General features: G+C 41.7%; 1 protein-coding gene across 2 annotated transcripts in view; it reads left to right on the plus strand.

Moving 5' to 3' along the window:
* The window catches only part of LOC145983943 (uncharacterized), a 305,676-nt gene that overhangs the window by 146,078 nt on the left and 146,197 nt on the right, over positions 1-13,401 (plus strand). Inside the window, exon 1 of one of the 2 annotated variants that reach the window (XM_083117136.1) lies at positions 11,271-11,808. The exons of the other annotated variant lie outside the window; for it this stretch is intronic. Coding sequence (XP_082973262.1) covers positions 11,732-11,808 — 77 coding nt within the window. The 5' untranslated portion in view covers positions 11,271-11,731. Of the gene's footprint in view, positions 1-11,270; positions 11,809-13,401 lie in introns of those variants that run through there. 2 annotated transcript variants of the gene reach the window in all.

Below are 13,401 nucleotides of genomic sequence, written 5' to 3' on the forward strand. Positions count from 1 at the left end.
TACGATGGTTATGGTTGAATGCTTCATATGAACACATGCCTGATGGTTTAAGTGCCCGGAACACCGGTATGGAGACCGTCTTTTTCGTAGCACGGCCGGACTCTGTGCCATATTGTGGCACACTTCGCGATGCAAGTGTGAATAAGACCTTTTTCCGGTCGGTGACGTTTTCCACAACAACGTTCTGAAGGGCCTCCAAGAAGTCCCAGAAATGGTTGATTAATCAATGACACAGGTATGTGTTCATCAGGGGGACCGGGTTCGAATCCCGACCTGGGTGTGGATGTTTGTGAGTGTCCATTCATGACTTTCATCATATCATCACTCATCCCCATCTTCGCAAATTAGCCAAAAGTAGCACAAGAAGCGAAGTAAAATAAAGCAAGTCAAGTCAAGGTATGTGTTCATATCAAGTAATCTAACTATAGTGCAGGAGGCCTTAGAAAGATCGTTTCGCGGGCTTGCAGCAGACGACAATATGCGGGTGTGTCTTCGAGAACCAATCAGGTCCGCGAATGAGCGAGCCCGGTTGCCACAGCTAGCTCGCTGCACCCTTCTGGAAGGGTGAATGACCTCTGCCTCTTGCTACCGCGGCCTGTTTGTTCGGCTGAGCAGCAGACGACACGAGAGTATTGGCAACAGTGTGCGAGTGACGTCTGCTGTTAGCCCGCGAAACGCTCTTTCTAAGGCCTCCTGCACTATATTACCATCGTAGTGTCGAAAATAAAAGGGGATACGCCCATTTTGTGACCACCCTGTACACTCTGTCCCGGGAATCTCTGGAGCAGAAGAACGAAAACGAATCCTCTGCGCAATTTCAGAGCGGTCGACCAATGAGCGCGTCAGAGCGGAAGTGAGTGCATGGAGCAGAAAACGCGGCTGCAGCTTCCAGCCGTGTGCATGCACTGGTTCGCTCCACCCTCTCGCTTTCTCCCCTTCTCTACCGTTATGCGCGTCTTCTCCTTGTAATCAAGGGGTCCCGGGTTCGATACCCGGTGGAGAATCAAGGGGTTCGGATCCCACTTTAAACTGTAGGTCCAGTCTCAATTAGGCTTACTGTGCATAAAGTGGACTTAAACAACAAATCAATCAATCTACCGTTATGCGCAGCCTTTGTCCACAGATTCCCGAGACATGGTGCACTTGTGCAGAGGAGTCGTTTTCGTTCGCTTGCTCCACAGACTCCTGGGACAGAGTATACACGTCATCGTTCGACATTTTCTAGCTCTCCGATAATGGGCGTCCGGAAGGGGGTCAAGGTGGCACGCCCCCCTGGAAAATGAATTTGTACCTAAAAATTATATAATTCACACATAATTTCATTTCAGTCACAGTAAATTATGTTAATTATTATAAATTCGTTGAAGAAACATGATCATTTCAGACTGAAATAGTATTTTTTGAGGGGGCATCACTATTTTGGAGGAAAATATGTGTCCTTTGCCCCCCCCCCCCGGAAAAAAATACCTTGCTTGCCACTCCCTGGAAAAAATCCTGCGGACGTCCATGCCTCCGATTTACCGTTTCACTTACAATTCAACTCAATTAAGTGGTATGCAGGGCTGCAGTATCGAGAACGAACATGTTTAGTTTCGTCCTCCCTCACTGACTCATCAACAAATAACCCAAATCCCTGGAACTAGAAACCTGAGAATTTTGGGATATCGTTCTCTTATGTCCAAGAAGGGACTTTCTGAAAATCTGCCCCTAAAGTGATAAAAAGTGGAGTTAACAATTTTTTAAATCTTATTTTTGCTTTTGTTGAAATATGAAAATTAAAACAAAAGTCTTCAACAAGTATGTTAGACTGTGTATATTATACATCATTGTGTGTTTTGCGGATCTAGAAGTTTCAATCTAGGGGTGTGTAAGTTCTCATTTAGGTGTAAGGTGTGTAAGGGCAAATTTAGAGCAGCCAAAATGAGCATATATTAGGCCTTCGTGAATAAGTTTAGTGAGTGTTGAGGAAATTGGGGGGGGGGGTTCATTGATCTATAATAACGGCTAATAGACTCCCATATTATTGTTATGAATGCTAATTTCGAATATGAACTTATGTAGTACTTAAATGTATGCTTCACAACTGTTTGCTACTCATTTATTCAATCTTGAAAACGTGGCTTGATATTGACGAATCGTGCCCAGGCCGGGATTCGAACCCGGGACCCCCTCGCATCGTTGCGCGCTGCGCTAACCACTTCGCCACGAAGGTTGGGAACAGACATCTTGGAGTTCGAGTTTTAAGTCCACTTTATGCAAGTAAGACTAATGGGGACTGGACCTACAGTTTAGAGTGGGATTCGAACAACTATGCCTCCACCGGTATACCTCCCGGGACAGCTTGAGTACAAGGCGACGACATTACCACGACATTATGACGACATAGGGAAGGCCCGAAAGAGACGTCATAGACTAACTACAAATTGTCAGTTTACATAAGAATAAACAGCGCTTCCCCTTGACATCTGAATTTAACCGATCACCCCACAGACGTCTTGGATAGGGTGACCAGACGTCCTCTTTTATCCGGACATGTCCTCCTTTTTAGGTGTCTGTCCGGTGTCCGGGCGGATTTCTTAGAAATCGGTAAATGTCCTCCTTTTTTGGAAAGAGTATAGCATTGACCATGACACATGTGCTGCATCAAGAATGCTTCCACACATAACGATTATAATATCACTTGCGGGCGCGTTAAGTATTCGAGCAATGCTCACCTAGCATCTGGGAGTTGAACACGACCATTTTCCCGACTGAGTCATTGGTGGGGGTGTGCGAGAGATCCAGAAAAGCCGATATCGAGAGCGGTAAAAAGAATTTCTCGTCCTGATCCAGACTTTGGGGAATGATTTCCAAACTTTTCAGGATACCGCGCAGTCAGGAACTTTCAAATGGTTATTTAAAAGTGGTTAATTCTTGATGTTTTCTGCATTTTAAGTGTCTTGACAGTTTTCGGAAATTGCAATAATAATAATAATAATAATAATAATAATAATCAAATATTTAAATAATAATAATAAAGAGTGGCGTAAAATTCGTGATTTCCACAGCATCGGGAAATTGTTAAACATTTCCCGTCCCGAAAATTTCCCGGCTTGGTTCGGAAATCGTGATTCTCTCCCGTCCCGACCAAAAAAAGTTCTGTTCCGCACACTCCTAGTCATTAGCAGGGTTGTTAAAGGCCCAGGAATTTTAAATAAATTCAATTCCGGTCCCGGAGAGAAAATCAGCAAGCTTATATGGATTCTGGACCGTAGAGAACCTTTTTATCTGTGAAGTATTTCAATTCGCTCCAGGAACCTTTTTTCCGGATGCAATTTATTTAAATACGGTCTAGGAACACTTTTTCCGGAACAATTTAAATACTTCCAGGAATCTTTTTTCCGAATTAATTTAATTCGGTCCAGGAACCTTTTTTTCCGAATCAGTTTAAATAGGGTCCAAGTTACATATTGCTATGAGATAATACCCAACTTGGATCGAATTTTAAATTGTGCGAGAGAAAAGGTTTCGGTTCTATTGAAGAATCTAATAGATTATATGAGTTCTTGGACCTCAAACAACCCTGCTTCTCATTACGGACCTGACGAAAAAAATTATCCACTTTTGAGCATAAAAGATTTATCCAGGTGCTGGCTGTCTCGAGAATCTAAGGAACAAGGGCTTTCATAACGGTAGAAATGGGCAAAACGCAGACGCTACTATCATGTTATCCCTCTCCATGTAATCTGAGCATATCATTTTCGATTGATTGAAATGGTTTATTTTTATTCGCTTTTCTGACTCTTTTGGCTAATCGCAAAGATGAGGATGAGCGATGATATGATGATTTTGATGAAGGGACACTCACAAAGAACACTCGTGCTCAGGCTGGGATTCGAACCCGGGACCTCTGGCGTTGTGGCGCGGTGTGCTAACCACTCCGACACAGTGGTCGGCCAGTTCACTTCAGAGTCAAATATACGCGATACAGAAACACGAAGTGAGAATTTTGATTATTATTAAGCCATATTTACTTTCATGAAATAACGATCTTGCAAGAAAATATTCAGCTTTTAAAGGATGGAAGAATCGAATATGAGGTAAAGTGTAAGGTGGCTGTCACTTTCCCCTCCTGTTGAAAGAGTGCAAAAATGTTCGTGGCATTAAAATCATATTTCCTGACACAATCTAAACTACCTAAAATTTAAATTCGGTTTTTGGAAATAAGTGAAAGTGAAGTGCTTGTAACCAGGCACGTATCTAGAGGGGGGCTCAGGGGGTTTGAGCCCCCTCCGAAATGTTTCGATTTACACTAGATAAAATGACTTTTTTGGCTTGTGTGTGTGAAATAAAATATTGTGATTATATTTTAAGGAGAGATATAATTATCGAGGAAAGGCGGAGAATTTTCTAGAACCCTGAGGGATAACCCTGTTATTGATAATATTGTATGTAAACTTTTCTTGCTCTTACGGTGTTGTCGCAACGAACTTGAGCATTATTTAAATATTTGTCAGCATTTGGAAGTTGCACAACAAAGCACTGTTGAAGGTAGCGCCATGAGTCGGGCGATTCGTTGCGTTACTAATTCTCTGAAAAGCTCGAGATGGAACTTTCTTGAATAGGAGGTGGAGTCGAACTACTGGCGGAACATTCCAGAATATAATATGAATATAAATACGCGAATTCAATTTCACAGTTGGTCTGTACAACAGAATTATTCAATAAGACTTCAGGAGTAAGTGTGACAGTGTCCATTGACAATTTTATAAGATGTAGATATTCGGGGGGAAGGGGGGGGAGAGGACTAGTGAAACATTTTCCTGGAAAGTGCTGAAGTCTACCACTAGTACAAGTTCGGGTCCAAAGCTGAAGACACTGCCGACCGTGTAGTGCTAGTTTCGGGTCATGAGCCGAAGAGATCGAAGGTCTCTAGTACAGTAAATATTTCAGCAGTAATGGGCATTCGAGCATCATTTCTTTTAAAAAAAAGAAATAAGGTGCACAGATCGACTGAAAAACTAAGTTTTGAGTGACGATTTATTAGTGACCGGGCCAAGTTTCGTGTATGCAGTCCGAGAGTTTCGTGGGTTAAAAAAGGACTTTTAAGTCAACTGTTTTGGAAAAACACTCAAACACTAACTACCATAAAGAGGCAGCTAGGAAGGCCGAAAATTTTATGAATGTCGAGAAGAGAAAGCAAGATGATGTTGCATATGTGGAAATTTTAGCGGAAAAAGCAAGCTCGACCATGACTCTAAAACCAGGGTCTCTGGCATATACCGTGCCATTATTTGTTCTACCAAGTGAGCTACCGAGTCACCCTTGGCTTCGCTTGATCTTTTGCTGTCGCTGTAGAGCAATGGCACGGTATGCCTGGTGGAGCCTGCATTTTCCGCTAAAATTTCTGCATAGGACATGTCTTGTGTATGCCCAACCGTAAGATGTTGCCTGTTTAATTAACAAGCTGAGAAAGGGGATAAAATAAAACTAAGGGACATTCCCACCGGTTGACAAGATATTTTTCTTCTGTGGTCAACACGAGCTGCCGTTTCAAGGTGACAATGAGATTGACTCACCAGGTTTCATACCGAAGCTTCACAAATCGAACACAGGCTTGTGCAGCCTGTCGTGCCGCTACGGTGTGAAACGTTTCTGTTGATTGGGTCGCTCATTGCAAACGACGTGTGTGTGCCTTCGGTCTGAATTCTTCCTAAATCTTGAAGATCCAAGTCATAAGGATGGAAAATTAGGATTTTTGTTAAAATTACGTTTCGAAGGCAGGCGACAACACCATAAAGGATCATATCCAAACCTGGGAGAACACATTCGAATAGATCGTCCATTGCATAACAGCTTCCTGAAACGGACACACATACACATACTGAGATCGTTTCGGCACAAACACAACATTCGTACATTGCAACAGAGGAGTCGAGTGATAAAAATGTACCGATGTCACGTTCTGAAAGAAAGAAGGAAATACAAAACAAAGAAAACAGCAGCTTAGACAGTGGCAGATTTAGGTGATAGTTGCTCTCCATTTTTGGCCCCACACTATGGCCTTTTTAATGCTAACCTTTGTCTATCAAGAGAAAGTAAACTTTTCTTGCCCCTCCCCCCTTCCGTTTTGGAACTGAATCGCCCGCATCGACCTTAAACCTTGCGAGGTTCTATCTATACTCCTGTAAAAAAAATTATATTTAGCCCCCCCCCCCGAAAAGAATTTCTGGATACGTGCCTGCTTGTAACATTCGCATTCAAATATCCAAGAATTGAAAAGAAAAAAAAAGAAAAATTCTGTGTTTCAAACTATTGATATTTTTAGTCATGTTAAACAATAGATTAGGAGATTGCTTTCGTTGCTTAAAAGTAGCAGAATTTATTGAAAAAATCAACAGAATTATCTGTGAGTAAAGGTTGGTAGTTTGTTTATATTGATTAAATAATTAGTAATGGCAAAATGTCCTCTTTTTTAGGACTTTGTCCTCTTTTTTCACCATGCTCTGTCCTCTTTTTTGAATCTATGTGTCTGGTCACCCTAGTCTTGGACTAACTATAAATCGTCAATTAATATAAGAGTGAACTGCGCTAACCCTGACGTCTAAATTTAGCTGATCACCCCTGAGGTTTTCCTGACAAACTATATACACCGTCAGTTAACGTAAGTTTAAACTTCGCTTCCCTTTGACGTCTAAAATTAAGTTGAGTCTAGTCTTTAACATCTCAGTTGGGGGGGGGGGAGGGGTAATCGCTCCCTCCGCCTTCCATATGATTCTCATGGAAAATTTATTTCAAATCTGAAACATCTGTCCGAAGAGTTATTGATTTGTGAAGGCTTGTGAGGTTGAGAGGGATGAAAAACACCACCTTCTGGTGTAATTTATTTTTTCACACTAAGCAATGTGTTTGATAGCTAAAATGTTAACAATATTATATATTATTTTGTGTGGATAAATCGGAGATGACCTTTGAAACCGAAATGTGACTGGGAATAATGCATACTACAGAGGAGGTTCTACCAGAGATAGTTGAAAATACATGTTTCATAGCGATTAATTTCATATTTTTAGATCGTTATAATGGCACATTCACGAAGACGACGACCGACTTTTGAGTGCATATATTTTCATCAATTTACGCGTATAGTATTAAAATCTTTATATGCTCAGCATTTCCACTTGTGGAGAAACTCGACAGTGTCACTCCTGTAACGGTTCGTTACAAAAATCTACCCCATAGATTGAGCTCCTGTTGACTTCGAATCAAAATTTTTGTCACTTTATTATTTTTTATAACACTACCACACACAATATTTGCATACGTTTTTCGGTTTTCTTTAATAGGCCAGTTGAGGTCTTCGCACACTTTGTGATAAAAATAATTGATTTATTGATTGATTTAGTTTATTTTACTTCGCTTTTCTGCCACTTTTGGCTAATCGCGAAGATGAGAATGAGTGATGGCACGATGAAATTGATGAAATGACATTCACAAATAACACCCATACCCAGATTGGGATTCAAACCTGGGACCCCAGGCTTCGTAGCGCGCTGTGATAACCACTACACCACGGAGGTCGGCATGACGAAAAGAAGTAAGATATCTTGGGGGCGGATGGAATTTCTTCCTCTACAACCTACCCTTTGCTACGAAAATGTATGATCAACATGGACACTTTCTTGACACAGTTGTAGTACAGCTCACCGCTCAGGAGAAGATCCCTGACGGAAGTGAAGTGACGTAGCAGCAGGCGACTTCACTATTAGGGTCGAAGGTGTGAGTCCTGAGTGAAAAACACATGTGACCTTGCTGTAACCGGTGCAGCGACGAACAGAAGTTTACTTTTACCGGGACAAATCCTGTTTTTCGGGTACTAAAAATGCTCCGGGCGGGTTTTTAGGAAAATTTGAAAATATCCTTTTTTTTGGGGTATAGACAGCTGCTTAACTTCAAGATTAGTAACAAAATGTTACTTGTAAACAATTGTTAATATTGTTTCCATTTTCAATTTCAAAGTAAAGAAATACAACACTCTCAGTTGCAAGCGCAAAGAAAAATTGTTGGACCTTTGCGTCTCTTGTGTTGTCACCGCCGCGCCGCGCCGCGTGAGGTTTTAATTTCAAACCGTTTGTGACATCTACCGCGGCTCTTGGTGTGTAGCAAGTTTCATGACAGAATTCAGAAATAAACAGTATTTTTAAACTGCCGTACTCTTGTTGTTACATGGCAGTGGAGAAGTGAAATTCTGTCGATCAGCGATCTGAACCATGCCAAAATACAAAAGTTGTTTTTAGTGACGTCTTACAAAAACGGTTTCCTGACTTTAGGCCTGGAAGAAAAAACTCCGAGGCAGAATGTCAAATTATGTTATTGCTTTAAAGTAAGAGACCAAGCTTCACAACCGTATAATATTAGGAGCATAGGGAATAAATATTAGAATATTAAGACATTTGCCTACAATGAGGCCTATTATTAGTTATACGGAAAAGGTGTAAAATTATTTTACAGGGTTGTGTGATCTATAAGCCCACCAAAACACCAGTAAGCACAAAACGTGCTTCTTCGTCTAAAGTTCACAACATTTTGCAATCTAAAAATGACTTCTTTTTTAAAGTTTGTCATCTGGTAAAACTAAAGTCGTTGCCGTATATTCTTTTAAAATTCTTTGAAATACAGTCTAAATAATGCACAGGATAAGCAATACATAAGTATTCTGGCCACTGAAAGAAAAGCAGCAAACTGTTGCTGCGGACGCACGCTCTGCATGATTGACGCAAATCAACTCCCACGTACTTCGAAAAGCCACAGCGGAAGGCTTTCTGCTTCCCCTAAAATCTGCAAATGGACCGATCCTTGCCTTCACACCCGTTCCCCGTCAACCCTCGTTTGGGGATCTTCTCGTGAGCGGTGACCTGTACCTGCGCAAGGAGAGATTTTTTTATTCTCCCCCTCATCTCCCCGTTCAGCTAAAATAAACGACATTAAGAAAATCAACAAAGCATCGAATAGTGGGTTAAAGTGGAATCCGAACCACTATGCACCTACCTACATCGGGTATCGAACCAGGGACCCCTTGTTTACACGGCGACGACGTTACCACTACGCCATGAGAGGTCCTAAATTTACGTGATCACCCTATAAGTGTCTCAGACGAACTAAACAATGTCAGTTAACAAATTAGTAAATTGCGCTTCCCCTTGACGACTAAATTTAAATGATCACCAAAGAGACGTCTCAGACAAGCTATACATCATCGGTCAACATAAGAGTAAAGGATGCTTCCCCATGACGTCTAAACTATCACAGTTAGAAGCTACAACTAAAACTAACGATAAACATTCAATGAGCATTGCCAGCGGAACATGGTCATCCTCTCCTCAAAGTGGGGGGGGGGCAGAGTAAGATTTCATATCTTCCCCCTCAGTCATATAAACTTTTATTATTATTATTACTTTACAAATCATAAAATTCAACATGAATTGAAAATACTTTGGCGTTGTATACAAGTTTAGAGTCAAGTCTACGATTTAAACAGAAACTGGTATGGCCTTACTTCCTTACCAAAAACATCGAACACTTTGTTGATGAACATTTCTTTTTCTATTTATACTTTTTCGCAATAAACAGATACCAAACGGAGACCACTTAATGTGCTGTAGTTCCTGGTTCCTCTGATCCATGATTTTACACGCCAAAGGGCGGTGTAAAGAAAGTAATATTTCAAAATGATGAAGTGTTAATCATGAAGGTCAGATCCCGAGTTTTCGTAATCCCGAACAGAAATTCTAAAGGACTTTATTTAAAGGAGGTTAATTTGTTTTATTTTCTGCACTGTAAGTGTGTGAAATTTCTGGAAATTAAGTTTTTATTCCAGAAGAGCAAAAATAATACTTCAAGGGGAAATAGTGTGTACAATTCGAGATTTTCACGGCATCGGGACATTTCTAAAATCTCCCGAGCTGTTTGGGAAATGGAGTCCCGAAAGTCAGAATGATTAATATTTCCTTCCCAACGCCGTCCCGATCAAAATTTTCCCGTCTCGCACACCCCTAGTTGCGGCAGACAATATGATCTTAATGTCTCTTGTGAAAAAGTTATCTTGTTATTTTGTTTGTTACAATAATTGCTGTAACTGACAGCGTGTAAATCACAGAAAACAATTTTATCTATCAATATATATATATAATAAAAATTGATGTATGTGTGTGGGTGTGTATTTGATTTGTTTGTTCCGGCATAACTCTCGAACGCCTGGAGCAATTTCAACCAAACTTGGAACACGTATCACTTACAATCTGGAAAGAAATACTGTGGGGGTAAGACACACCTGGCACCCTTAGGGGTGATGTGGGAAGGAGTGACATGTAAAAATAATCGAGAACCACCGATATTAAATTCCGCACAAACAGACATCCGTGACTCTATGCAATCCGCACAACGATAGTGTTCTCGGGTTGTCTAACATTCAGGCTGTGTTGCGAATGGAATCCATAGTTTTCGTGACACTCCCAATGCGGTTCAACTCCAAGTTCATCACCTATCGGCATGGGGGGTGAGAGGGGGTGAAAATAAAATGCCACAAATGACCTAGATTAGTGTCGAATCTATAGTTTTCGGAGTCGCTAAGCTAATTGGTGACATTAACGATGAAATATAATTAGTTACATTTTACACTCTAGTTAGAATTCATTATTTCCTGGTTAAGAGAAGATTTGGGTAAATAAATACAGGGGCAACGCCGGATAATCAGCTAGTTTGTAAAGAAATATCGCTACAATTTGACGATTGGAATTACATGAACTTTTTTCCAGATATCTCAGCGGGGGCAAGTGCCTCCTTGTCCCCCTCCCCCCGCGGTCTCCCTTACTGAGATAGACGGTCGTTAATGCGGCACTGGATATGTACCAGCGACCCTCCAAGTGTGGTAGACCAAAGTGACTGCCTGCACTTTATTCTAAATGACTCCTGGCAGCGGGTAAACGCGCGTTTAGTTCCCCGACTGCCGCAGGAACGCATTTGGCGCTGCTGTCTCTCCGCCCACGCATTCCTCGATGCGACTCCACGTTTTACTAATCAATTGTCTATGGTCCCGTGCGCTCTGCGACCCGTTCGGCAGTCGAGCTTTCCTACTCGCTCAAAAGATGGCAGCGGCGTCGCCTCGTCAGCTGACGGAACGTGGGTTTTCGTCTTAAAAAGCCGTGGATCTTTCAGTCTCTCTGGCGTTGCTCTGAACACTGGCGAGTTTTGGCGCTGAGGTTTCACCTACTCCAATGTGGACGGACGTAAAACCATGACGTGTTTTCTATCATGTGTTCGGGTGATCGCTGACATACGACCTTGCGACCTGATGACTTGACGCCACAGAAGCCCTCGCTAGGTCACGTGGGGGCAAGGTCATGGGATTGCCCATTTATTATGACAATCCGACGCGGCTCGAGTTTCACGACCCCGATTGACCCTGAAAATATGGTTACTTAAAAAGTGAAACGTTGACTTGCAATTTCTTTTTTTAACGAACTGCAGAACCAAATTGCAAGAAGAAAAACAATATCTGCTGTCAAAACAATGACAATAATTTAACTGTGAGAGTGTGCATGGATGGAAGAATAATGTTTTTGTAACCAAGTGTGATTAGTGTAGTTTGAGCTAGTTTGTCTACGAATCTCTGTGAGAAAAATCAAAATCAGTAGAGGAACTAGTTTTACAATTGATTGTGTAGGAACTGCAATCAAATCTCTTAAACTGTGGAATGGCATTCACTTTTTTGCGACTCTGTCAAATGACACTACAATGGTGTCACAACACATTAGGATCACAGTCAAGGAGGTAAGTTTAAAAATCTTTACAATGCATTGTGTTTGTGTAACGAATGCTTCATCGGTGATTGCGTTAATTGATGTGTTTCAAGCAGTGTTAAACGAAGGCAGGCGATCTAACTAAACAATCTGTAACACAGCTGTTGGCGCCAAAATACACTCAGCACATTCGATTCAATTTGCTCCGGTTGTCGGTATGATGACCTCGTCAAAGAGTACAGTAGAATTTGCCTTAAATAGGGTTATGACTAGATAATTATTATGTTTCAATAATAACCGAATTAAGAAGCGATCTGCGATTACTCCAGTAGATTATCGCTGATGACATCTATGATATAGTGGTTAGCCTAACGTGCCACAAACGCAGGAGTCTTGGTTTCGGATTGATTGGATTCCACCGATGTCATCATGTAATCTTCCAATCACCTCGCTGTATTAACTTACATTGATTGATTGATTTATTGTTTTAAGTCCACTTTGTACACAGAAAAGCTAATCGGAACTGAACCTACAGTTTAAAGTGGGATCCGAACCATTGTGCCCCCACCGGGTATCGAACTCGGGACCCCTTGATTACAAGTCGACGAGGGTACCACTACTCCATTGGGAAGGCCTCTAACTTCAAGACAGAAAATGGGCGTGAAATACCAATTTCTATACATTTCATGTGTCCTTATCTAACGTCACGTATTATCACCACTAATTAAGTGTAAGAACTCCCCGATGGCGTAGTGGTTACGACGTCACTTTGTGATCAAGAGGTCTCGGGTTCAATACCCGGTTGAGTTACATAGTGGTTAGAATACCACTTTAAACTGTAGCTCCAGTCCCGATTAGCCTTTCAGTGCATAAAGTGGACTTAAAAACAAACTGAAACTAAAGAGCATGGATGCATAAAGAACCATTACACACAGACATACACACACATTCACAAACGCTCTGCCCGGGACGAGAACTCGGGACTTCAATTAGCTACCCTGAGGCTGGAAGGGTCTGTTGTCATTACAGCTGTACCAAACCAGGCGTATGCAGCGTTGTTATTATAGCCATAACCAACCCAGAACCTATTCCTGGTGCTAAGGACAGCTGACTCCGACAACAGTCACTTGGGAATAGCTGGTAACCACATATCAGCGTTGGTCTGCTTTGCTTTACCATTCGCTGACTCGTGACATTATGGGTGTCATGTACAGTATTACAGTTTACCTGTAAAAGCAATGCACTAAAAATCTGAAACTATAATTGCATCTTATAATAATAGAAACTCGAGGAAAGAAATCGTTATCACGATAAGTGCAATAGAAACGGGAATGTTTCTTCCATTTTACTTATACTACGGACAATATTCAAACATATACTTAGGTGAAGTGTAAGGTATTCTTAAAACGTAACAATGAAAGCACTGCATAATTAACGTTCAACGGCCGCGGTGACTCAGTCGGTAACGCGTCTAACTACCATGCTAAAGGTCCCGGGTTCGATCCCCGGCCGGTTCAAATCCCGGAACTTTTCTAATGATGGAAGCGGCCCCGGCGCCCACCCACTGTCGAATAACATGGGTACCTGGGGGAAACCCTGGGGGGTAAAGGCGGTCAGGGGCGTG

The sequence above is a fragment of the Lepisma saccharinum genome, chromosome 2 (genome assembly GCF_977018435.1).
Source record: "Lepisma saccharinum chromosome 2, izLepSacc3.1, whole genome shotgun sequence".
In the NCBI taxonomy this organism is placed as follows: Eukaryota; Metazoa; Arthropoda; class Insecta; order Zygentoma; family Lepismatidae; genus Lepisma; species Lepisma saccharinum.